We start from the raw sequence: 26,652 nt of genomic DNA on the forward strand, positions 1-26,652 counted from the left end.
TCTGCTACCTTCTGCTGGTTACAAGAAGGCCAACCCACGTTCTAGGGGAGGGAGATTATGTGTCATCTCTCAGTGGGTGAGTGGCAAGGTCACATTCAGAAGAGTATGTGGGGTGGGAGATATCATTGCAATGTTTTTGGAAACTATAATCTGCTACATCCTCCACTTCAGGGCTGGAGGTGGAGGGCAAACCTCCAGACCCACAGGATGTGCAGATTATCATGAATCTCTCACTTTATGTGCCCTTGAGTACTGGTGGCACCCGGGACTGGTCACCCTCAGCTCTCACGTTGGAAGGCGCAGTGGGGTACACAGCTCCCCCTCTGGTCTCCACCGTGTGGGAGGCTGGCACCGAATGTGGAATGGCAGGGTTGAGAGGGCTGAGCAAGGACCTCCACCTCCCCGCAATGCGCTCATTCCCTGGGCTCTTCCTGCTCACCCCTCCTGCACCAGGACCAGTCCTCTGAGTTTGGGATGTGTCCCCCCTCCCCTCAGATGTCCTTTTGATAATGCAGTCTTAAGTTAGATGTAGAAAAAGATGTCCTGGTGGGGCATAGGAAGAACAGCTCTTGCCTTTGAAAGTTGTGGCCATGCAGCAGAAGAACAGATACCTGCTTTTCTGGTCGTTTTCTGAGTCAGGAGCACATTATGGACTCGAGCTCCATTGGCAATAGGTCACAATCCAAGTTTTCAGAATCCTATGACTCTTCACCTTTTCCTGGCTCTCCATGGATATTTTAGTGGGAAGTTGGGAGAGGCTATCTCAGGCATGCTTGCCAGATCCCAGGGCCCAGGAGGTAAGGGAGAGAGGGGTGTTCCCTTGAGATTCTCGGAAAAGCAAATAGCTACATAGAGGAGAGCGTTAGCAGGAGATTCAGTGCTCCTAGCTGCGTTAAAATTCTCAGGTGTTCCTGTTGGTGGCTGGGATTAGATTTATTTCAAAGGGTTTTTTTCCAAATTACTAAGGTAATGCCCACTGCAATAAGTGAGGAGTAAAGGTATCTATCTGCTGATCGATCGATCGATCGATCAATCTGTCTGTCTGTCTATCTGTCTGTCTAGCTATCTAAAACAGTTAACACTGCTCCTTCCAATCTTACTCCCTTCAGATAACCAGTGTGAACAGTTTATTGCGTATCTTTCCACCTTCCCTCCCCCCCCCTCCTCCTCCTCCTTTCTCTCTTGTTCTCTCACTCTCTCTCTCTCACCTCAACCTATCTACTCTGCAGTACAAACACACATCCCCCTCTGTGGTGGAGAGTTCTGATTTTTTAAAATATTACCATCCTGTACACATTTCTCGGAAACATCTGGAAGTCAATACATAGCTGAATAACATTTTCTTTTTAATAGTTATGTAATATCCCATAATATGGATATTCTGTAGTTTATTCAACCAGTTTGTAGTTTGGTTGTATTTGTCTACTACTAACGACTATGAAGTAAACAAACCCCCTTATTCGGGCTTTTGTTTCTGGTGGGAGAGCCTGCTGAGCTAGTCCACGCAGAGGCTTTTGTAACCCGTTTGTCTCCACTCCCCTTTCTCTCCACGGTGCCCTGAGAAGAGCTCTCTGAATAGAGGAAAGCTTTGGGATTTCCCAGTCCCTGGATGCTTGGCCCCTTCTGTCAGTGCCCCGCCTCAGCTGAGTGTACTTCTCAGTCCCGAGGCCGCTGCCTCCCAGGCCCAGAGCCACCAGCAACCTGGATTCAGAGACAACTCTCCCTCCCGCCTGCCCGCCAGCCCAGGAACAAGGAAGGTTTTCACCTTGAAGGAGAAAGCGACTTCAAGGAGCCCCAAGGTTCTCTCCTCTCACTTGACAAATGAGGCATAAACCTTCCATCTGTCTCTGAGAGACTTAAGAAACTCATTCTTTCTGACTCTGCTTGAAACAGTTTTCTCTCCACCCCCACCCCTCCTGATTGTCAAGCCATCACTAGATTCCTGCAAAGAGCTTTTGATTCGGTGCAATATTCTTGGCACCCCTGCGGCCCTGTAGAAATGAGTTGTGCTCACTGCGGGCTTGTATCCTCCCAGAACAGCAGGCGGAAGAGAACTCCAGACCTTTGTTCTCTTCTGTACACATTCTTGATTTCCTTTCTCTGTGGTGGCCTTCGTCCCATGGCGGGTTTTGCCTTCGCCCGTCTTCACGTTACTCAGAACCCCTCCAGGAGCCACTGCCGTGGATTCTACCAGCAGAGGATCGGTGCTCGTCCATCTGAGTCCCTGACTAGTCACAGACATTTATGGGCATCTCTAATGTCTGAAGCATGGTGCTTAATGCTGGGAATTCAAAGAGGAAAAGAGACATATGAAAGTCTGCAGCCCCAGCCAGGTGGTAGATATAGTACTAGGATTTACAGAATGTTCCAGGTCTTTGGGAGCACAGAGCTTGGGCCTGGAAAGGTAGATAAAGGCTTCAGAGAGAAGAGGACATTTGAGCTGGGTTCTGAGGATGAGTCCAAGTTCATGAGAGACGGAGGGGAAGGGACAAAGGCACTGGCAGGTGGAGGAGCTCAATAATGTCACCGCAAGATGTAGTGCCAACAGATGAATTAAAGTGGGGGCAGGCTGGACTGAAAAGCAAGGCGACGCAGGACTATGAAGGGCCTTGAAGCCATTCATTCATTCATTCCTCCTTCATTCAGTACATTTTCTAGAGCAGCATTGCCCAGTAGAAATACAATGTGGGCCACATATGTAACTTAAAATATTCTAGTAGTCACATTAACAACAAAGAAAAGTAAAAAGAAACAAATGAAACAAACAATACATTTTACTTAACCTAATATATCCTAAGGATTATCATTTCAACATGTAATCAATATAAAAATTATTAATGAGATATTTTTGCATTCTTTTTTTTAACATGTCTTCAAAATCTGGTACTTAAGCATATCTCAATTCAGATGTGAAATTTTCATCAGAAATACCAGAGTTGTGTTTGTATTTCATAACATTTAAGATAGAAAAGGTAGATTTCACATCCCCAAGTTGTTCCAATATATTTTTGAATTTTCCAATAACTGAATCAAATACAGTTTTAAAAGTCAAATTAATTAATTTTAATAACATGGTATCAAAAGTTAGTTCCTCCATTGTACTAGCCACCTATCAAGTGTTCAGAAGTCACCTGTGGCTCCTGAGTTTGCTAGCACAGTTCTAGACTATGCTAGAAAGTTTGAGCTAAATACTGTAGGTAAGGGAGGGAACCACTGGGTAACTTTAAATAGAGAAATGACTGATCAGATCTGTTTTAGAACGGTCACTTTTAGAAAAGATGACTTTTTTTCGTGTCTGTGAAAAATCTGTTAGTCAAATTTAAACTTCAGACAGAATTGGGAGGAAGAGAAGAAAGAAGGAAAGATAGTACCATGTGACGTTTTAAATGGACAAACTGCTCGTCCTTTGGGAAGTGCTATGTATAGAGAAGCCATTAATGTGCAGATTATAAACCATCCTTACATTTTTGCTAAAGCTTGTCCTGAAAGCTCTCTAAAGCAAAAGCGTATATAGTCCTCCTTCTTTCTAAGGCCTTGAGAATGAGGAGAAATGTATGTCCTGATCAGATATGAGAAATGGATGACTCCCCAGGAGCAGTCCTTTACATAACCCTAACTTCTGAAAAATGCATCTAATGATTGTCCCCAGTGGTGCACAGACGCTGCACATGAAGGGCTTGGCTTTGGCTGAGCCACACTGCTCTCCTCCGGCCAAGAGGGGTCCCTGTGTGTGAGGCTCTCTCTGGTTTAACAGAGGACAAGATTAGCAGAGGAGGAAGGTGCACACACAATATAATCACACCACTCTCTGACAGCATGGATTTGTCCCAGAAGCCCCATGACACCAATACCTGAAAAACAAAACTAAAACACAAGCCATGTTTTGAACAGTGTGGGAAAATTCAGCAAAAACACAGCTAGATCTGGGCAGTGTTTGAAGCAGCCAACTGTTTTATGGTTTACAGATTCATGGAATGTGCAATTCCCAAAGCGGTGTAACTACTTTCCTGATTTAACAATATGTTCTGCTGACTGCTGAGAAATATTATCACTGACTGCTCTCCTTTGAGAACTCAGGTGAAAACTCAGAAATTTAATCATATTTCCTGTTCACTGTTTTTAGCTTTTTTATTAAAAAATCTTTCTATATTGATCACTTACTGCAGGATTTTATATCAAATCTCAGACCAAAAAAGGGCAAGTTCTTAAAGTCAGAAGCAAACCCACTTACCTAGTTTCCAATTAAATACATTAAAACCTCATACATTCTGACTTTGATGATTCAGATTTGGAGATCTTTTGGAAAAAGAGCATTATGAAACTTAACTTTTACTATTCTTGGGAAAAGAGGGTTGTTGTATGTTATAAGTATTGATTATGGAGCAAAAACTTACCATATATTGTAGGACATCTTATTTTCAAGTTTGCACAATTGTTGAGGAAGTCTCCTTCATGCAAAACAATGTGCTAATTACACAGGATTCTTATCTGTTCACTAAGGCCATTCAACACCAGCACCTTGTCAGCTGGTTTAAATTGCTGAAGGTGTAAACACCAAGAATAGTTCCTGTAACTTATGAGGCGCTTGGTAAGTGGGTTCTCTTCCATTTCCTTTGAGTTACACAGTTATATATGAAAATATAGAAGCCACTTATTGTTCTCTTAAAATATTCTCCGTGTGGGAATGAGGTGAGCAGGGAGAATCCATGTTGAGACTCAGGAAATGTCCAGGTAATCTGCAGAGAACCGAGGGGGAAGTCTGGAGAGTGGACCGAAGGCTTGGGTCTCACCCAGTTCAGCTGGGCTCGCATTTGCTCCATAAAAACCCAATCCATGCCTTTCCCAACACACACACACACACACACACACACACACACACACTCACTCACTCACTCACTCACTCACTCACTCACTCACTCTCTCCTTCTATAACAAAAATGAAGCTGCCTCACTGCCTTTAGAATTTTATTCTCAGAACTTTGCTTTTTGGGCTTAATCAGAATCCCAGACAGCTTCCTAGATTTCCCAGTCACCCAAGTCAAAGACTGTTTATTCCACCTAGAAAGCCTGATTATTTGATTTTGTCGTTAAATCTCCTCACGTCCTCAGGCTCCACAAAGGCACACGCCACAGCACGTGACTCTGGCTGGGTGGCAAGAGAAGCTTCCTTTTATTTAATTAAATAAATAAATCTCTGTATTTAAGCCATGAAGCAAAATGAAGAGGGAGGTTTTGGATGGAAATAGAAGTGGGAAATGGTCCAGCTGAAGCTCCAGGGCATGACTCGCTCCTGCAGCCCGGCCCCCAGCTTCCCCAAAACTTCAGCTTTGGCCTGATTGATAAGATCCAGCTGGAAAGCCTTCGGCTCCCGGCCATTAGAGGTTAACAAGAGTCACCCCTTAGGCACTTGTGCTCATTAGCCCTTGTTTCTGAAACCAAGTTGCCCAGTTTTTATAAGAGAAAATCCCATGTCCTTCCATAAAGTCCAGATTGTGGGTCAGAAAATGGGCTCCAAGAGTGTATTTCTGGCCCCACAACAGCCCAATTCTGTGAGGAAGGGGCAGAGGGAGTGCAGAAATGGGGATGCCTTCTTCCCTTTAACTTTTCTTTGCCTGCCTATCTAGAGCCAGGCACTGAGGGCACAAATTCTGAGTGACTGCCTTGTCCTCACAGAGCCTACTGTCTAGCTGGACGTGTAGATATTCAGGATAATGGTGGGTTATATCTGGCCAAGAAGTGAAAGATTGCGCGTCACTTTGACTTGCAACCAGTTGACTGTTGAAGGAGCCATTTAGTTCATTATGATGATAAAGGGGGAAGGTAACGCAATGAACTGAAAGGGTGTTGTAATGAACAAATGTGTTTTCATCAGAGTCTAAAGAAATTCTGGATAATGGTCAACCCAAATTATGTGAATCCAATGCTGGCATCCCATTGAATGACCAGGTCATCAATTATGAAAAATAGAAAAGACGTAATCAATGGTCTTTAAAAAAATTTTTTGCACTAAATTTATCAGTGTTAAAAGAGACATAATAACTATTAGATAGGAGATAAGAATGTGGGACATATAGGCCTGGGTTTCTTTTGCAAGGAAGATAAGTTTAGCAAAGCATCTAAGGTTGGAGAACGTTGGGTAGTACTGGTTAGAGGAGAAGGAGCTGGAGGAGGGAAATGTTTCAGGGCTAGGTAGAAATACGGCGGGCTAAGTCAGTTAAATGCAAGGAGCTAGTAGAGTTCAGCCAGGCAGTGGGGAGAGCAGATAAATAACGAGGAAGACTGCAAAATATCAACCACCCAGAGAGAATATAGTTGGGGTTTGTCCAAATGAAGCAGATGGTACAAACCAGCTGAAAGTCCCACTACAGGTGTCCCTAATTGTCCTGAGAAGACTTGTGTGCCAATGAAGCAGAAGATGACTCGGGGTCAATCCCTAGGCTAATTAGCGTCCTCTTGTGGGGAAGATCCGGAGGACTTTGGGAAGTGTTGGTACCAAGGTCAAAGCATTGGACATGAGGACAAAGAACTTACATGACGTACAAAGGGTCGTACTGAGTCTTTGTGCTCAGGGAACTTCTCGGGGTCCGGAGACCTGATGTATCTCCCACTGATAAGGTCGTGGACAGCATACATAAGCCGAGGGTTTGTGGATTTGTATCTTCTTGCCCACGCTCACTGCAAGGAAGGGAACCTGAAAAGGGGCAGGGAAAGGCAGTCAACGAGCCCTCCCCTTTTCCCTCCTTCCAGGTTTGATGAGGCAGTCAGGTGACTGTTCAGAGCGCAGTGGGCAGTGGCAGATTTGCTGAAAAGGGATGTGAGGGGGGCAGACATTCCAAGGTGTGTCTCGTAGATTCAGATCAAAGCTAATAAGGCATTAGGCGGCAATACAAAGGAGTGACATGTCGATACCCACCACAGCGTGGATGCACTTTGAAAATATGATGCTAAGTGAAAGAAACCAGTCACAAAGGACCACATAATTCCATTCATATAAAATGTCCAGAATAGGCAAATCTATGGAGGCACAACCTCATCCCAAACTGTTTTTCCAGCCTCCTCTCCTTCTCCTTCCCCCAACCAAGCCGCTTTTGTTATACCCTCAACAAATGACCCACTGCTTCCTGGAAAACCCAGGTGCTTTCAGAGCTCCAAGCCTTGGCACGTCCTGTTCGCTCCAGAGAGAAGACTCCTTCTTTACCATCTTCAAATACATATCCGTTCCTCTAGGCTCAGCTTAACTGGAGACACTGAACTGAACAGTCCTGATGCCTGCTGCTAGGAGCCTCAGCCCCACTAAAATGTGAACTTAGATTCAGACTAGCACAGAATGCCGGAGCTGGAACCCACCTCGAGGCTCTCAAGTCCTATGTCAGTCCTCTCATTATAGTAGAGGAAACCGAGGCCCCAGGAGGATGAGTGGCTGGTCTAACTCTTGAAGCTCATAGGGGACAGCATGCGTATCGTCACTCCTAATACAGTGCTCTTTGCGTTATACTTCAAACTTTTTGCAATTCTTTTGATTAAACAGATATTAAAGATTTTTATGTACCTGTGTTTGATGATATCAACCCATTCCAGTCTTATGTGACTCCCCATTATTCTCATGTAATAGAGTATATAAGCCTCTTTGTAGTCAACCTCTGCTTACCATTCCAGCTTCACTTCTTGCTGTTCCCATCAAATTCGGCCATCCTGCCATTTTGAACTGGTGGATGTAATGTAATGTAGTCAACAAGCACAAAGACTTTGGAGTCATGTCACCTGTGAAATAGGGATAGCCTGTCTTCAAAAATCATTGTTAGAGTTACCTGACTGTTTAAAAAGAGCTTATGCTGGGGAGGTGGAGTGAGATGGAACAGGGGATGGAAGGAGGGAGCAAATGAGGAGGGAGGGACCGAGCGAGAGTAGGAGCCAGAAAGGGAAAGGGGGGGAAAGAGCCAGGGAGGAGAAATGGAGGGAGGGAGCCCAGAGTGGAGGGGGGACAGTGAACAAAGCAGGAATGGAGGGATGGAGGAAGGGGCTGAGAGAGGGTGGGAGGGAGGGAAGAAGGAAGACAGCTAGCAAACAAGGGAGAGCGGAAGTCCGGGGGGGGGGGGGGGGGGGGGAGAAAAATAAATAAAAAGCACTTAGCTTCATTAGTGGTAAAGTTCATTATTTTAAATTACCGTAACAACAATAACTTTCCTCAGAAAGCTTCCTGGCCTACCAAGATTGTGTGAGATGCTCCTTTATCCACAGCGCCTGTGCTCCCCCTCTAACTATAAATTCCTGTTAACTGTCTCTGCCCTGGAGCTGCGAGCTCCTGGAGAGCAGGACTGCTGTGTCTGGTTCAGCTTGGTCTCTCCGGCTCACAGTACACTGTTGGCACCCAGGAAATGTCTGTTGGCTGGAAGGAAAAGGAAGGAGAGGTGAAGCGATAGGCAAGGTGCTGTGAGGGCCATAAGCGTGGCAGAGGCAAAGTTGCTGCCCCCAGATGCAAAGCCTCCAGCGGGAGACAGTTGCCAATGGCTGTCTTTGACTCCCCTATAAGAACAAAGTATGACACATTGGGGGGGGGACTTAACAATTTTTTTGTTTCAATTTTTATTTTCCCTTATTGTGCAATATACATACAGGAATGCATACAAGTAATATGTGCAGTTTGCAGAATTATAAAATGAACACCGTGCTCCCACGTCCTCCTGCTCACACCTCCTTCCTCTCCCCAAGAGGGAGCCACTATCCTGACCTTTGCAATCAGCACTTCCTTCTCTTTATGGTTTCACCCGCTATGTATAGATTCTTAACCAATATAATTTAGTTTTGCTTGTTTTTGAACTTTACATAAATTGAATCATACTATACACATGTTCTTTTGAGACTTGCTTCTTTCCCTCAACTTTGTGAGATTAATCCATGTTGTTGAATGTAGCTGTACTTTTTTTCCATTACTATAGTATTCCGTTATATGACTATGCCACCATTTATTTTTCCATCTACTGCTGATGGACATTTGTCATTTTTCCAGTCTGAGGCTATTACAAACAATCTATAAATGTTGTATCTATTTTCTGGGATATTTAAATGTGTACTTTTTTTCTTTTTTGGAGAATTCATTCTACCTCTGGAATCATTGAAGTCCTAGGGCTGTGAAATGGAAACTAGTTTGCAGAAAGAAGTTAGACAAGAGTTGAAGTGTTTCTAGTGTTTCAGTGTGGTCCAAGATGACCCACATCAAAATCAGCTGGAGAACTGGTTAAATACGCGGGTTAGAAGGCCTAGCCCAAACCTACCAAAGGAGAACCTCTGGAGATGAAGCCTGAAAAAGCTGCGTGTTATCAAGCTCGCAGCCCCCACCCCCACCCCTTCCTGTGAGTCTTATTTGGATCGCCAGGCCTCTGCTTCCTGTGGATGTTTCATGTGTGGTGGGATGAATCTCAGTGGCTGGCACAATGTCGGGACATTTTGAGAGAGGGAGGGGTAGCTGTGCCTTTGTGCCCAAGAAATCAGCTCCTTTCCCCTTCCTCTGTGCACTGGCGTCTCAGCAATCTCCAAGCAGACTCTGCCCTTAGCACACCTGCAAGCTGAGGTCCCAGCTTCTGCTTTCTTCTCCCCTCCCGTGCCCCTTGTCCCCCAACCTCTGCCCTTTTCCCACCCTGCTCCTAACGCTCTGGAACACTCAGAAGTCTCATTTTAACTAATTCCAAAGTCTTTCCATAACCTTGACAGGGCACCTAGTGTTTCTTATTGTTGTTGTTATTTTAAATAGACTTCATTTTTTAGAGCAGTTATAGGTTCACAGTAAAATTGAGCATAAAGTACAGATTTCTCAGATTCTCTACCCCCAAACACACACAACCTGCCCCAATATCAACATCCCACACAAGAGGAGTACATTTGTTGCAACTGATGAACCTACATCAACACATCAGTATCACCCAAAGTCCCCAGTTTTCCTTAGGGTTCACTCTTGGCGTTGTACATCCTGTGGGTTTTGACAAATGTATAATGACACGTAGCCACCCTTATACTATCATACAGAATAGTCTCACCACCATAAACAGTGAACCACATCTCTGTTCCACCCAGTCATTCCTCTCTCCCCAGTCTTTCTACCAATCCCTCCTGATCTTTTTACTGTCTCCATAGTTTTGCATTTTCCAGAATATCATATTGTATGTAGTCTTTTCAGTTCCTCCATGTGTTTTCATGGCTTGTTAGCTCACTTCTTTTGAGCACTAAATAATATTCCATTGTCTGGATGTACCACAGTTACTTAACCTTTCACCTACTGAAGGACATCTTGTTGCCTTCCAACTTTTGGCAATTATGAATAAAGCTGCTATAAACATCTGTGTGCAAGTTTTTGTGTGGACAAGTTTTCGACTGCTCTGGGTAAATACCAAGGAGTGCAACTGCTGGATCATATGGTAAGAGTAGGCTTAATTTTGTGAGAAACTGCCCAACTGTCTTGCAAAGCAGCTGTACCATTTTGTACTGCCACCAGCAATGCATGGGAGTTCCTGTTGCTCCACATCCTCACCAGCATTTGCTGGTGTCAGTTTCTAATAGGTGTATGTATAGGGGTATCTTACTGTTGTTTTAATTTAGGCACCTAGTTTTTAAACTACTCTTCACTTTTTTTTCTGTGGTTTGGGGTTCTTGTCTTTTAAAGCTTTGCACAGCAAGACATAAGCAGGTAATCTTTTTTTAATTCTTAAAAATGTCTTATTTACAACATTTCTCAAGACTAACTCTCTTTTTTTCCTTTTAAATACAGATAAATGCAGAGGGGACACCAGAGGAAGTTTTTCTTCGACTCTGCACAGCTATTGACTCTATTTTCTGAAGCAAAAATGCATGTTTGTTAAGGAGAGTGGAGACAGAGAAAAATACTAAAGGTTCATCCCTTAACACAGTATGTTGTTCCGAGTTAAACCTTTTCTGTCCCCTCAAATCCTGACGTCGCTGTTTGCTTCCCAGCTTGACCTGTCTGAGAGGTGTCTGGAAATCATGCATGGTGTATCTGGTACTATCCAACCTTTTCTTCATAGTTCAGACAGCTGTCTGCACTCACAGCACACACACTTTTCTATCAATCACACAGGCTGCACCTCGGAGCTCAGTCAGTATGTGAACAGCACTGCAGTGCCAGTCTGTCAGTTGTGCCCTGAGGACGCTCTAGAGGGTGATCATTTGGTCCTACTCTCATCAAATATGGAGTTAGCTTCCCTAACTCCCAACACATCTTCCTTCCCCTCCCCAGGATTTATATGCTGTTGCCTGATGAAGGCTCTCAATTTAGGGGGCAGGCTTGGGCCTCTTCCTCTCGTGGCTGTTTCCTCAAGTCTCACCCACTGGTAGCTCAGAGCTAAAGAGATTGGATTGACAAAACAATGCCAATTATGGATAACAAATTTGATTCAATTTGAACACTTTGATAAGAAATTTTTAAAATGTGAAATTTTATAGCTTTTCCAAGGCAGCAAAACCCAGACTAGTCACCAGTAACATTTCTCGGTTCATTTTTATGAAACTGGCTACTTGGAATACTGTCATAATGGCTAAGAGAACAAATTGGATAAATTTGTCTAACCTAGTCTCTTCTGTACCTGGCGGTGCATTTCAGCAGTTAATTAATACCAATGATCAAATGTAATTTAAAAGCATGAAGTGATCTGTTATTGCATCCACTGGACTAATGTCAACATATAGTTTTGATATTAAATGGTCACCTATTTACTTACCATTGTTGCCAAGCAAGTAAGAAATACAGTAACAAAACTCATGAGGGTGGGAAGGGGCATGTCAGTACATGATGTTAATAGAGATCCCAATACTGTATTTGTTTCATACAGGCCTTTTCCAGGGGTTTCAAAACCTTACCATACCCATATGTAAAATTGTTTCCTTGCATCAAAACAGTGAAATTTTGGTTCTCTTTTGTGCTATCTGTTGCCAAACCAGAGCTTCTTACATATTCTACTGGAACAACTGCATCTTCCATTCAGTCACTACAAAAGATCATAGTTTCAGTTTGCATGATTTTCGTTTTCTTCAATGGTTGTGCAGATAAGGATCCATTCCTGGGACAAAATTGTATTTTTAAAGTCATTTTTTTCTTGAAATGCATATGTACAAATAAAATAAATGGAACACAGGATAACTCTTTTTCTATTTATTTGTAACTCACATCATTCTGGAAAGCATTTGAAGCCTTATTCCAAACAGAATTAGAAGCAAACACAGTAATAGTAAGATTTACGATATGCTCATATGGTTTTAATTTTGGCCATAGATCAGTTTCGAGCTATTACAGAGAGAACTCTCAGTGTATTCATGATACATGGTAATTTTCGTATTTCCTTTTTCTCTAGCAATCATTCTTTTAAACAGAAATGTCAGTGTTTGCTAAAGAAGAAATTAAATGTCTTTGGTTACAATTATGCCTCTATTAACAAAGAGGGGCATGTTCCTATAACTCACACAGTTGTCAAATAGTTTATTACTACCTCAAGTTGTTATACTCTCTATAGGGGAGCACAAGGAGTATTTGAGCAAATTACAAAAAGAGAGTTACAGGATGAAAATTATCAGTTGTGCCAGAAAACACAAAATGACTCTTTGAAGGGATTAACATCCTTTAAACACATACCACATATTGGCAAACACAGGCCATACCCACCACAGCTTTGAAAGCTTGGGTAAGGGAACTGAGACAGCAGGGCAGCAGACAGCCCAGCCATGGCTTTTATGGCTGTAGTTGGCTGCCCTCTTGAAAAAATCAGCAGGGGTAAATGGCTTTGCCCCTGAAGAGTATCTAGAGGTGCAAATCCAGTCTTCTAGAGAACTGCTAAAACAGGTCACTGATCTGAATGGCTTCAAATGACATTACCACTTTAAATTCATAGGATTTTAAAGCACGAAAGGACCTTACAGGTCTCCGCCTAGTAGAAGACTTTGTGTGTATGTAGAAGACATCAGAACACAATGCAAACTCCTTTACAATGGTCTACATTCAAGGCCTCACCTGATCTGGCCCTGTACCCTCTCTCACCCCATCAACTACCACTCTCTCCTTGCTCATCTGGCTCAAGCTACACTGACCCTCTTAATGTTGCCTGAATAAGCCAAGCTCTTTACTGGATCAGAGCCCTTGTCATTGCTATCCTTCTCCCTTTTCCTCCAGATCATCCACAAGGCTAATAATTCTCTCACTTTTTCAGGTCTTTGTTCAAAGTTTACCCTCGTCATTGAGGCCTTCTTTTATTACTCTATCTAACATGACAGGATGGTCCCCGTTCTTCCATCATTCTTCTTCAAGCATTATTTTTCTTCACAGCATTTATCTCTGCCGAAAATTACATAACGATCTTTATTTACTTGTTTATTGCTGGTCTTCTGCATTAGATTATCAACCCCCTAAGGGCAAGGCTTTGTATCTTCAGCCCCACACGTGGCAATTATTATTGAGAGCTAACATTTCAATCCTCTGAGCCTTAGTTTTCTCACCTGTACAGTGGAGATCATAATAGTAAGCAACCTCATAGAACCGTAGTGAGGATTAAGTGAGTTAATAATACACATAAATCATTTACCAGTTGCTAGTGCTCAATAAAAGATGGCTCCTTGTCAACATTCATTGAGTGCCTCCATCCCACAACTGGGACTAGGACACAGAATTTCTACTCTAGTTCCCTTTCCATTACATTACTCTAAAAACACGGCAGAGAATCAAGATACACGGCATAACTGGGGTCCCCGAGAGAACCAAAATCTTCCCAGCCACCAAGGTTGAACCATATCCTTTAGATAAGGCAGGATGCCAGTTCCTCAGTCCTGTCGGAACCCCATAAAGGAGATCTCCTGAGGCAAGCCCTCTCAGGGTCCCAGAGACACACTCAGACACACTCAGGCATGGGTGATGTCTCCTAACTTCCTAGCGAAAAAACGTAACCCACCAACACACTGGTCATACTACCAACAAATATTTATTGAGAATCTATGAAGAGCCAGGCCTAGGGTTACAGACAGACATGGATGGTCTCTGACCTCATGAAGCTAAATGTGACAGCATTTTCAAAACTCCGTCTAATCAGCCACATGAACTGTGAAAAAAATAGTTATTTTTTTCCTGGAATCATAAACAGAAGCACATTTTTCATCAAGCTAAGAGAAAAAAACAAACACTTTACAGCCTAAAAACGACAATGCCTCTGTAATCTTGTGGAAAAACCTACTTATTATCTGGAGACTTCCAATTCCATCCAGTGCACCTGGAACAACGGCCTTCTAACTTTGTTATCCACAGTAAGAAATACAGTTTATATAGCATACCACACATATTTCTAACTAAAAAAGAAATCTCACAAAACAGTATTTATCCTTACTACATGTGATGTACTATTTTCTCTATTTCTTTTTTTTTTAATGTTTCTCATACCTCAGTAAACTGTTGTGTTCTGCAATTTAAACGAAAGGGGGAAAGGGAGAAAAATGGACAAGGCATGCTATTAGGTCAAGTGAGAGGCATGAACTATGCATGGAAACAAATTCTACCTGAGGCAGGATACACAAGCCTTAGCACCAACTTTGCCTAAAGACTCACGACCACATTTGCTGCCCAATTAGAATATGCAAATTCTACATACATATGTTTTTCTAATTCACCACGGCAGACCATTTCAGTGCTTTCCCCCCATCCACAGATATACTTCTCTATTCTGTGCTATAAGCCTGGCCTGGACATGTGCTCAGATTTGTACTCCAGGAACCACACCACACCAGGAAAAAAGACTGGAAATCAAGCCCTGCACACCTCGAGCTCCAACACCTTAACAACGGCTCACATGAAAGGAATACTCTTGCTCAGGAAACAGGGTAGCGAGGCAGATGCTGACTCTGGAGCAATCTGTCTAGGTTAAAATCCAAGCATCACCACTTTACTAACTGTAAGACCTTGGGCAAGTTATTTAACCTCTGGCTAGTTTTCCTCATATGGAAACAGGATAATAAATGAAGCAGTCTCATAAGGTTGTGAGAATTAAATTCATTATTATATGCTTGCTCGGCACACAGTAAGCACTGTATCAGTGTGCTATTATTATTAGTCCACATCACACCAGTCAAAATCTCCTCTGCCTAAACCTTAAAGCAGTGGTTTTAGGTGTCCTTAAAAGTGCCTTCAGTTCTTAGCAAATAACTTGAGCATAATAGTTCAGGAAATACATCTGACCTACTGAATACCACTTAATAAGTAATGCTGTAACAAGCAGGTCTGTGTTGTCTCTTACAGCCAATACTTCTTTTAGGAGATGGAAGGTCTACTTGCAAATGACAGCCCTGCCCACTCCTGCAGTCCTCAAATGAAAACAATAACAACAATACATTACTACTACTACTGCCCTTTAAGGCCTTTTAAAGGATTATTTGCTTGGAGCTGAAAAATGCAAAATAAACACATCTTGCTCAAGCAGAAAGTAATCCTTTTTGCCACTCAAAATTCTCAAAATCTTTGCCCTTGAAAAATACATTTAAGCGGATTTATTTTGTCTATTCTGCTTACACAACAACTGTACCACTCATAGCCCTCTTCCAAAGCATACTTCATACATTATGGGATTTCTGAATGGATCTGAATGGTTCTCCAAAACTAATCAGTATTATCTCTAAACATACACAGAAGTTACAGAAGTTATCATCAAGTGCTACTGTCTTGCTACAAGTTGAAGGTAGATCTTCTGGCATATTCACTTAACATTTAATATCAAAATGCCCAGAATTCTAACAATTCCCCTTTTCTTCCCCTCAACTAATAATCCCAGGGTGAGAAGTTAAGCTCAAGTCCATATCTTTTTCTTTCTGATGTGATATATTTTATAAACATCATTAGTAATCTTTAATCAATATATTACATTAAAATTCTCATATTTCTATATTTAAAATTATATTACTTTTCTCAATTAAAAAAATAGGGTATCATTTTAGTACCCTACAATGTATTGAAGAGAACTACTAATAATGTTCCCTTGGTTTAAAATTGGAAAACACAGGAGACTATTAAAATTGGGTCAGTATAATACTTAATCTTAGAATATTTACATTGTTTTTTCCAATAATCAATAATACTTTTCAAAGAATAAGGTAATTTTCAAAAACCACCTGTTTAAATTAAATATGTGGAGGGCTTATTTTCATCAAAAAGAACGAAAGTAAAATTCTTCAACCAAAGTTTAGTTTTCACATCTGGATGTTAATAACTGCCTTTTGCTTTAACTACGGTATGTGCTCTTTTTGCCACCTAGTTTAATTTAGCGTTTCAGCACACACTGAGTGAAAACGTTACCATCTTTTACAGAGCTTCCCAAGCTCACCCTCTTTTCCATAATGTAGTCCTTACTCTTTTTAAAGGACAGGTAGGTAAAGCAACCCCTTAAAAAAAAAAATTTGTGGTTTTAACACTAGTAAAAAAATCCAAAATCTAACCAAAAGGAAGTCACAACAAACATTCTATAATATAAACAGACAGTATCCACATAGTTTATTTCTCACAGTTCTCCTGACAAATGAACATTATTCAAGAACATACTGTATACACAGATAAGAAGAAACATACAAAATGTTTTAAATGATGCACAACAAAATCCAGCAGTATAAAAGAATGCATGTGAACTCTTGCTCACTGCGCAGACTAAATTTTATCACTTGTTTAAATAGTAATAAAAATACAATCTTTTATGGATCTTGTGCAGACTACAAAAGAGGGAAATTATTACCATATATATGACTTTTATATTAGGCAGTTTTCTTTGATGAGTTGCACTAACAACTCCAAATACAGAGGCAGAAGGCTGTGTATTTTAAAGGAATTAATGTTGTGAATTAGAGACTTTACACAGTTACTACCACTGGCACTTTTCACCATAGTTTGTACACATCACATGATAATCTTATATAACATTACATTTAAAAAATATATCTGAGTGACAACTTTCTAACATTCACACACCATGAGCTGGTTAAGGAAGCAATACCACAGTTGCCTCCTGTAGTGCTTCGCTGTTGTAAGAAAGACAGTTCATTGTGGTTAAAAGAAATTAGACATCAATATGGTTAAGCAGCTCCAACTTACTAAGGGCCATCAGTGGCCACCACTGGGACAGTGAGTTCTTTTAAAGTGTATATCCTAGAAGCAAACACCATCATTGGTTAAAACTTTGTCTAAAGAAGTCAGTTTCTGTGCTGAAAACTATTTTCACAAAACTGAAAGCTACTAAACTGTTTTAATATAAATACTTTGTCTTCTCATTATCATATTTATGACCAAGTTCTTTGAAACCTTTGGAATTTACTCTCTCTTTAATGTGTGCTCTCGTTTCCATCTCACCCATTTAAGATCACCACCTCAAAGGCTTTAAGGTGGTGGTGAGAAATTCACCAAGGAAACCCTTTGCTCACCAGGAATGTTCAGCTGCTGAACAGTGATCTAGAGCCACAACGGTGGAGAGCTGGACTTGACGAGAACACTCAGGAAGCTGTCATGCTGTGAGTGTCACTTCAGGGAAAGCAGAGAATCTTTCCAAACTGTGCACATAATTCACAATGATACCATTGCTATGTGTTGAAGAGGACTAATATATGATGTTCTCTTCCATGTCATCTGTTTGCTGGAAAGTAGTTTGGGTCAAGGTAATTATAACTGGTGCCCTGGGACACACAGTAGTCTCTGTCTAAGAATGTCTCTGACCTATAAACAGGTTCTAATTGGTGATCTTCCTTGTGAATATCTGTTTCATGTAGGCTGCAAAGAAAAAACACAAACATATCATTACATGGCATCAGATGCATTTTGGTCTAGATATTACAAAACTTCCTCACTACCTGTTTAAATCCATTAATATATCAAAATCCTTAATGAAAAGTTACTTAAAAAGTGGTATAATTAAGGAAAATTTCTTAATTACCTAGAACAACAAAGTTTAATACAGCAAATGTGGTGATTTTCTAAGAAGTGTGGAAATCAAATTCACTAGTTGCTGAGAAGCTCTTTACTCATCAAAATAAAAGACCTAAAATGAAGAAAACACTTAAACACTTACCAGTCTGAACAAGAATCACAGAAATCCAAAGACATTTCTGGAGGACAATCCTGGCAGTGCCACCGAACACCCTGGATAGGCTCTATGCCACAGTTATCACACTAAAAGATTCAGAGAGAAAAAATATTAAGCTATATTGTTCCAAAACATTTTTTTCCTGCTGGAAACGCATGATGTACACACAGACATCCTCTCCTCCCTCCCCATTCACTAGACAATGGTCTAACACAAAAAAAGTTCTAAGTTAGACACAGTTTATACCAACTAGCTGAAATTCCACTCACTCAAGATGGAGCTACAGGGGGGTGAGAGGGACATTATAAAAGACAAACTTCAAATGTTTTAATTATTTTTAAAAATTTTAAGTAAATCATCTGCAAACTTGGGCATTTGATTATTACCAACTATTAAGTTGAAAGGTGCCCCAGACCAGTGTACAATGACTGTGATTGAGAACCACTGACTTCAAGCCACAGTTAAAACTATCTAAATACGTTACAGAACTATTCAACAGGCTGTCATAGCTAACATGAACCAGGTGACACAAAATCCCCTCTGAACTTTCATTTAGTGAATCACTCTCCAAAGTGGGAAGACTCCTAATAACCAATGGCCATCAGGAAGAAAAGGCAGATCTAGCTCTTTCTCAATGTGGCGGGATTGTTGTAGCCCTCAGCGTGTTCTGTGCAATTCTGGAAATCAAAGTAAATCTCATTTCTAGTTTCTTTGATCATTAGGCCAACTGGAATGGCTGACAGATTGGCAAACAAGCTATGGCAAACAAGCTACAGCTGGGACTCGCAACAAAATTATGAGAAGTGGATAGACTTTCCTCTTCAAAGGCCAAAGCTGTCAATTTGGAATATCACTGAAAGATCAAGAGGAGAAGTCACTTAACATAGTTTGGCTGATGGCCATGCCACAGCATCAGAGGTATAAGAATTTTGTTTAAATTTCAGTTTATCAGTCACAGCACACATCAGTATTTTCATGTATACCACTACCAGCAAATCTATAGTTCATGGTCTCAATATTACTTCCTCCAATTCCACTAAGTACAGTCAATTCTAATGCTTAAAGTGTTTTCGAACCTGTCAATCTCTATTTCCACAGCCACCAGTTAAGTTCAGGACACTCACATGTTTTGTCTAAATTACCAAAAGAATCTCTAACCAGTCTCCCTGCATCCAGCCCTGCTTTATTCTTATCCATTCTCCATACTAAGGGCAGAATGATCTTTTTCCCTTTCACTTAATTTTTTTTCAATTACATAAATAACATACATATACTGTTGTTTAAATAATTTAATAATATAGTAGTCAGAAATTAAGAGTTATCCACTCTAAAATCCTCTGCCTTCCTGAAGGTTATAAATATTAATAGTTTAAGTAATTAGAACAATCTTTCTGAAATGCAAATTTCATGTTACTCTCTGTTTAAAATCCCTCAATTGTCCCCCAACCTTTTAGGAGAGATGAATTTAGCAAAATTTCCAAGGCTCCTCAACAGCCTCTCATTCCTCTCCAGTATGCACTCTAGTCACACTCAACTATTTTAGTTATTTAACTTCTCTAAATTTCTTATGAGATGAAAACAGAGTAAGGGCAGGAACTGAGTCCATCTAGTTTACTGCTAAATCCTTAGCACTTAGCAAAGTGCCTGGAACATAACAGGTATTTCAAAACTTTGTGGAATGAACGGATGTATTACTACTAGCCTCTCAAAAAACAGCAGAGCGAACTGAATCTAAAAGGGGAAAAGAAATTTCTGATCCACGAACAATAGCAACAGAGAGAGAAATAGCTCGATGGGTGAATGGATAAACAAAACGTGATTTTATATACAAATATTTTTATTTATATACATAAATAATATTCCACACACAATGCAATATTATTCAGCCATAAAACAGAAAGAAAGCCTGCCATTTGTAACAACATGGATGAAACTAGAGGACATTACGCTAAATGAAATAAGCCAGACACAGAAAGACAAATGCTGTATGATCTCACTTATATGTGGAATCTAAAGAAATTGAACTCATGGAAGCAGAGAGCAGAATGGTAGTTGCCAGGAGCTGGGGGTAGGAGAAATGGGGCGTTGTTGGTAAAAGGGCACAAACTCTCAGTTACAAGATAAATAAGTTCTGGAAAGGTAAGGTACAGCATGGTGATTATATTTAATAATACTGTATTGTATACCTAACATTTGCTTTAGAGAGAGAGTATTTCTTAAGTGTTCTCACCATACACAAAAAATGATAACTATATGAAGTGATCTTTTTACACCTTAAATTTTTATATACCATAAACATATAAAATGTTTATCAGTTGTATCTCAGTAAAGCTGTATGTCTGTCTTCTCTCTACTGAATCATAAAACTCTTGACATCAGCAACTGTGGCACACTACTTTGTATAAACAAATAGAACAGGAGCTAAACTTAGTAAGTTTTATCTGAATGCTTGGAAGTTGTGGAGGTTAAAGCTCCAGAAACCACCTTAAATATCTCTCATCACCTTTTTAATAGTAAGATTAAATAGCATTTACCTTGAAGCCCACATGTTGCACAAATCCACTTTCAGCTTGCATTTGCTGAAGTTTCTGCTTCTTTAACTTTTTAAACTGTAGTAATTCCTTATATTCAGGTAAATTCCTATACATGATAGGAATACTTTCTTCATCCTATTGAAAAGAGCAAAACAGAAAACAAGAATGTTAGTTTGATAATTAAGATGAACTAAGTGCAAGAAATACTGATATAGAATATTTTTCTGTTGAAAAGATATTTTTCACTTTTAAGATATCTCACCTTTTAGGGCTCAGAGAAAATTAGTGCTGCTCTCAGCAATATTTTAGACTAGTAAGTTTGTGAAGATTCTTAATGCAACGGTAATATTGAATTGTAGTAGGTTACCTCATAATCCAACTACCAGGGGAACATGGCATGACTCCCACTTCTGTCATCCGCTAACACAACTCACTCCCGTCCCAACACCCTCACGGCTCCTTGACAGACTCCTTAGAATCTACTTCTCCCTGATCTGCAGGAAGCTCCTCTTCTCCAATCTAACCGATTTTTATGCTTCCTCAGGTAAATATGACATTTTCTTAATAACAAACAAACCAATCTCTGCTCTGCTTTCTGCTCTCTACTCCCAATGATCAAGGCAGTACATTCCTTTCTTACTCCAAAGGAGGAACCAAGTTACAAAGATGATTATTTAGAATAGAGTGTAAAAGAAATGGACAGTAAAAACTATATAAATATATGAACTTGACAGATGAATCACTAACTGCTTCCTATGCTCCCAATTTATTTGTGCTCTGCCACCAGAATCCATTTCCCTTCCTTTGCTACCTCATGATTGATCCCATGGTCACTAATTTCCACAATGCTCCTAAAATTATCCCAAATTCACTGACCTTGTGTTCTATCACTTCCCAGTCCTAGACCAGATAATACCTGCCCCTCCCATTCCTCCTGCTCGCCATATAAGCTATTATTAACCACTATGTTTATTCTACATTAAGGTAACTGATGGTTATAGAAATTATAACATTTGCTCAAGGTCACATATTTAATTAGTTGCAGAGTCAGGTGATTTGAATCCAGATTTGTCTACTTAACTAACTCCTTACACACTCAGCAGCTCAAGGCCTAACTCTAGTAAGAGTTTTATATCTAATCCAACAAATTCTGTCACCACTTAATACCTTCTAAAATCTCTCTCAAATTGCTCCTCCATAGTATCCACTCCCTCCTCTGCCCCACCATTACTTCAAATCTCCCAGTGGTGTCCTGACTGTCTACAGCATCAAGTTCAAAATCCTCAGCTGGATGAAAGATTCTTTACAATCTCACACTTCACCTACCTGATCTCCCACTATCTTTCATCCATTTTAAACTCTTAACTAAAGATGTTAAATTATAGCTACTGTCTTCCTATGTCACCATAAAGACAAGATAAGTAGTGCAACAAGTATGTGACACTAATAAATATGTGACCTAAATAAACAATGCAGTAAGAAGTTTTATAATGAAATTTATTAAATTCAGATATTTTAAGCAAATACAAAGAGTACAAACTCCACTAAATTTTTTAACGTGCATCTTAACTCTAAGGATATTATTAAGTTTGGTAAACAAGACTAAGATTAGGAAAAGTTAAATCACTTCACAACCAGTAGGATGGCTACTATCAAAAGAAAAAAACAGAAAATAACAAGTGTTGGCAAGAACGTAGAGAAACTGAAACCCTGTGGCACTGTTGGTAATAAGGTAAAATGTTGCAGCCACTATGAAAACAGTATGGAGGTTGCTCAAAACTTAAACATAGAATTACCATATGATCCAGCAATTCCATTATTGGGTATATACCCAAAAGAACTGTAAGCAGGGGATCAAAGAGATATTTGTACATCTGTCTTCATAGCAGCATTATTCACAATAGCCAAAAGGTGGAAGGGACCCAAGTGTCCATTGACAGATGGACAGATAAACAAAATGTGGTGTATATACACACACAACGGAATATTATTCAGCTTTAAAAAGAGAGGAAATTGTGACACGTTACAAGATGGATGAACCCTGAAGACATTGTGCTACGTGATATAAGCCAGTCACAAAAGGACAAAAACTGTGTAATTCCACTTATATGAAGTGACCCAGAGCAGTCAAATTCATAGAGACAGGAAGTAGGGTGGTGATCACCAGGGGCTGGGAGGAGAGGGAGATGGGGAGATGGGTGTAGAGTTTCAGTTTCGCAAGACATAAAGAGTTCTGGAGATGGGCTGCACAATAATGCCAAAGGACTTCACACTACTGAACTGCACACTTAAAACTGGTTAAGAGGGTAAACTGTGGTATGTGTATTTACCACAGTTAACAATAAAAATTCCAAAAAAATACCCATAAACAAATTTCCTGGTCATAATCATTTTAAATTTACTTAAAGGGGAAATACTATGACTAATTTCAAATGGGGCTAAAATGGTGTTACAGATTTTTAAACTAAGGAAGTATATACACGTAATCATACTTTCTCTCTAGCTATTGCTTTTCTGAAAAGAGAAACTGAAATCTATAAATTTTACCACTAGAAGCTTCATAAATATATATTTGCATAGCTATTTTAAAGTAATCAGGTGATTTGAACTGATGCTCATTTAAAAATAAATAAAATCAACCAAACAAAAGTCAAATTAAATTCAATCTACTATATTTTGCCAATTTTCTCAAAATGTACTTCTTTTAAATATCCCAACACCACATTTCACTGGCTAAATTTTCTTTATCCTTCAATTGTCAGTTTGTCACTTTCTAGAGATCTTCCACTTAAACTCCCAATCTAAATTAAGTACCACTAAATAATCAGAATAGCACCTATTTTTGAAGCACTTTTTCAAACCTGTAATTTATTGATGTGGTTACACATTTATCTCCTCCCACAAGACTAAGATATAGCAGCAAAGATCACAGATATTTTGTTCATAACTATCTAGTTCACCTCTAGCAGAGCATGATATATATTAAGTATAAGTAAATATTTCTCAAATAAGTAATTCTAATATTCACAAAGTACAAAATTACACACAAATTCCATATCTTAAGACACAGCAAACATTAGTTGTTTTTCAAAAGATAAGTTTAAAAAGAAAAAACTTTTCAAAGAATACAGTCACTTTATGGTAGTTTGATACCAAAGTATATAAACAGTATTCGATTAACCTAGAAACAGAATGAAGAACACTTACTTTTATTTGCTGACCTTTCATTAAAATCTCCTTTTCCAATTATTATATATAATGAGAGTATTAAGAAAGATATAAGGTAATCCCAAGGAATCGGAATCATGTTAATTATTGATGAAATTAATTTCAAGATAGTAAAATAAAAAATATTAACAGCAATAAAAAGAATCTCTATTAATAAAAAGTAAAATGAAATGAATTAACCTAAATTAGCAACCAGTCGATGACAACCCAGAGAGAAATTATTCCAGGAGGATTTAAAAAGTGTAATTTGACTTCACTTCTGTAGTGGGATATATCCTAAGACAAAAAAAGAACAGCCAAAAAACATCTCTTTCCAGTGATCACATTGTTGATGGCAGTATTAGTATTATTCTATTCTGAGACTACGTGTGTAGTGTGAGACAAAGAAAGTTATTTCGTTGATGTCACTGATAACTGGGATTTTCAGCATGGAAGAAAGAAGACACATATTTAAGATCAATACAGGTAAGTAATATCCCCATAGTCCTTAAGTTGAATTTGAAATAAAAACATGAACTTATGATATCTTTTATCTTTTAACAAAAATATAACATTTCCCAGCTCTGTCCACTAAATAGGCCTAGAAACAATGATCAACCCAGCAGCAAGTAACATTCCTAGAGTCAAGATATAGTCTCCAAATACCATTTCCCAACAAAAGAAAGCAGGGCTGACTCTAGGTCTGAGGCAAGAAATATACAGGATGAGCCTGGAATTTCCTTGTCATGCCAGACAGTAAGGAAGCTAACAAAGACTACCAAAGTCTTGTGAAAAGAACTCAAAATCCAACTTGAATAGGTTACAACTGACCAATGGGCCAACTTAAACACTAAGAGAGACAATAACATCAGTCTACTGAAACGCATTAAATATACTCAAATACAACAGTTCACAAGAATACAAAAATTTAAAAACCTCAGTCATTTTTGGAACATAGTAGAGAACAGACTTATTATTTTAAAAACAAAAACTAAAGGGAAAAACAAAGCAGCTCTGCTGCCTTTTCTATATGTACCGTACGGTAATCAAATAGTTGATGAGGGGGTTTACTTTATAGAATAGTCTATCAAATTGAAGAAAAAGAAATGAAAGACTATCACATCTAATAAATTAATGAATCTAGATAACGATCAATGGCTGCTGTGTCAAAAAGAGAGAGACAATCAGACTGATGGAAGTACACATGACATAGCCCCGCCCACTAACAAACAAATCTGAATCTGATCAATTGTCTAGACTCACTATCAACTTACAGGAAATTCAGGGAACAGAGGAACAGGTTAAATGACATCAAGGAGATGCAAACAATAACCATATTGTGGTAAATTCTACAAGACCAATGACCTCATTTTTCAATTAAAAAATTGTGAGAGCAGGCAAAAAGGAGGTAAGTGGGGGGGAGAGGGATGGGGAGAGGGAGGAGGGAGGCAATCTACTGAAATTTAAAGAGGGACTGCAGAAATGGGAACTGACTGTATATCTGATTACGTAAAACATAATCTTTTTGAAAATATGATTATGATATTGTGTAACGTCTGAGACTTGCTCCAAAGTAATCCAGAATGGAGCTGGGGTAGGTAAAAAGAATGGATGAAAACAAGATTGCCAAAAGCTAGTCAATGTTGAACTTGGATGATGGGTTAAGTGGGTTCATTATACTATTCTATTATTGCATATGTTTGAAAATTTCTTTATAAAAACCTTATTATAAAAAACCTATAAATTTGACTTGTTAATTAAAAGAAAAGAAAGCAACATTCTCTGAAGAAGAGCAATAGTTAGAAAATGCTGGTGCTCTCATTCTCTACCATGCCCTGTATAGTACATAGATATATCCATTTAGATAGATATCTCTATTTAGATATAAACATAGACATATACAGTATAAAGAGATAACTTACTGATGCCTCCTCGATAGCAGTGTTCATGTGGCTATGAAAACAGGATCGGTCATCATCTTCATCCATATACACTGGTGGTTCATGGGAAGTCATGAAAGTGGAAGGTTTAAAGAGATGCTTATTAAGGGGGTGCTGTCGTCTGCTTGTTGAAGACTAAGTGAGAAAACAAATTTTTAATTGGGACACTGGAAAATCATTAAAGGAATCAAAAATATAAAAATAGAAATGCTACTTCCTGCAAGCCTATCTGTTAGAAGGATTTCACCTCTATCCTGTAGCATACTCTTATGTGGTTGCTTTTTCTGTTATCTAGATTTTTAAAGCACAACTAGCCTTAAAAGAAAAAAGAAGAAGAAGAAATGTAGGGAGAGTACGGCAACAATAGTACAATGGGCCACATGCACATCATCCAGCTTCTATTTGTATCCCAGCATTTATCACACTCTTCGTATTCAAATGCTGAACTCCCCTTATGGTCATCTTATAGAAGACCAGGGAGGATGAAGTAGCCCAAGCCAGATATAAAACTATCAAGTAGCAGGAAAATTTCTACAACATGATGCATGTCTGAAAATGGTAATGACTGCTTATTCTATGTTAGTAAACTTACTCCTCACGACAATACTTATATCAGACAAAATAGACTTTAAAAGAAAAAGTATAACAAGAGGCAAAGGAGGGCACCACATAATGATAAAGGGAACAATCCAACAAGAGGATATAACGCTTTAAAATATCTATGCACCCAACAAAGGAGTACCTAAATATATAAATCAATTATAAACAGACATAAAAAGAGAAACAGACAATAACACAATAATAGCAGGAGGCCTTAACAGTCCACTTACACTAATGGATAGATTGTTCAAACAGAAGACCAATAAGGAAACACTGGCC

The 26,652-nt window shown here is 39.4% G+C and overlaps 2 protein-coding genes across 8 annotated transcripts in view; one reads left to right on the forward strand and one right to left on the reverse strand.

Annotated features, from left to right (window-relative positions):
- The window catches only part of AK5 (adenylate kinase 5), a 223,464-nt gene extending 211,407 nt beyond the window's left edge, over positions 1 to 12,057 (forward strand). The window contains exon 14 of the mRNA XM_046645725.1: positions 10,760 to 12,057. Coding sequence (XP_046501681.1) covers positions 10,760 to 10,828 — 69 coding nt within the window. The 3' untranslated portion in view covers positions 10,829 to 12,057. The remainder of the gene's footprint in view (positions 1 to 10,759) is intronic.
- A 94-nt stretch (positions 12,058 to 12,151) lies between these two features.
- The window catches only part of ZZZ3 (zinc finger ZZ-type containing 3), a 117,255-nt gene continuing 102,754 nt past the window's right edge, over positions 12,152 to 26,652 (reverse strand). For all 7 annotated transcript variants that reach the window (XM_046645339.1, XM_046645343.1, XM_046645342.1 and 4 more), the window contains 4 exons: positions 25,756 to 25,908; positions 20,627 to 20,761; positions 18,078 to 18,178; positions 12,152 to 17,779 (listed from right to left, as the gene is read on the reverse strand). In XM_046645339.1, coding sequence (XP_046501295.1) covers positions 17,635 to 17,779; positions 18,078 to 18,178; positions 20,627 to 20,761; positions 25,756 to 25,908 — 534 coding nt within the window. In that variant the 3' untranslated portion in view covers positions 12,152 to 17,634. The remainder of the gene's footprint in view (positions 17,780 to 18,077; positions 18,179 to 20,626; positions 20,762 to 25,755; positions 25,909 to 26,652) is intronic.

This window comes from Equus quagga, chromosome 18 (assembly GCF_021613505.1).
Source record: "Equus quagga isolate Etosha38 chromosome 18, UCLA_HA_Equagga_1.0, whole genome shotgun sequence".
Lineage (NCBI taxonomy): Eukaryota > Metazoa > Chordata > Mammalia > Perissodactyla > Equidae > Equus > Equus quagga.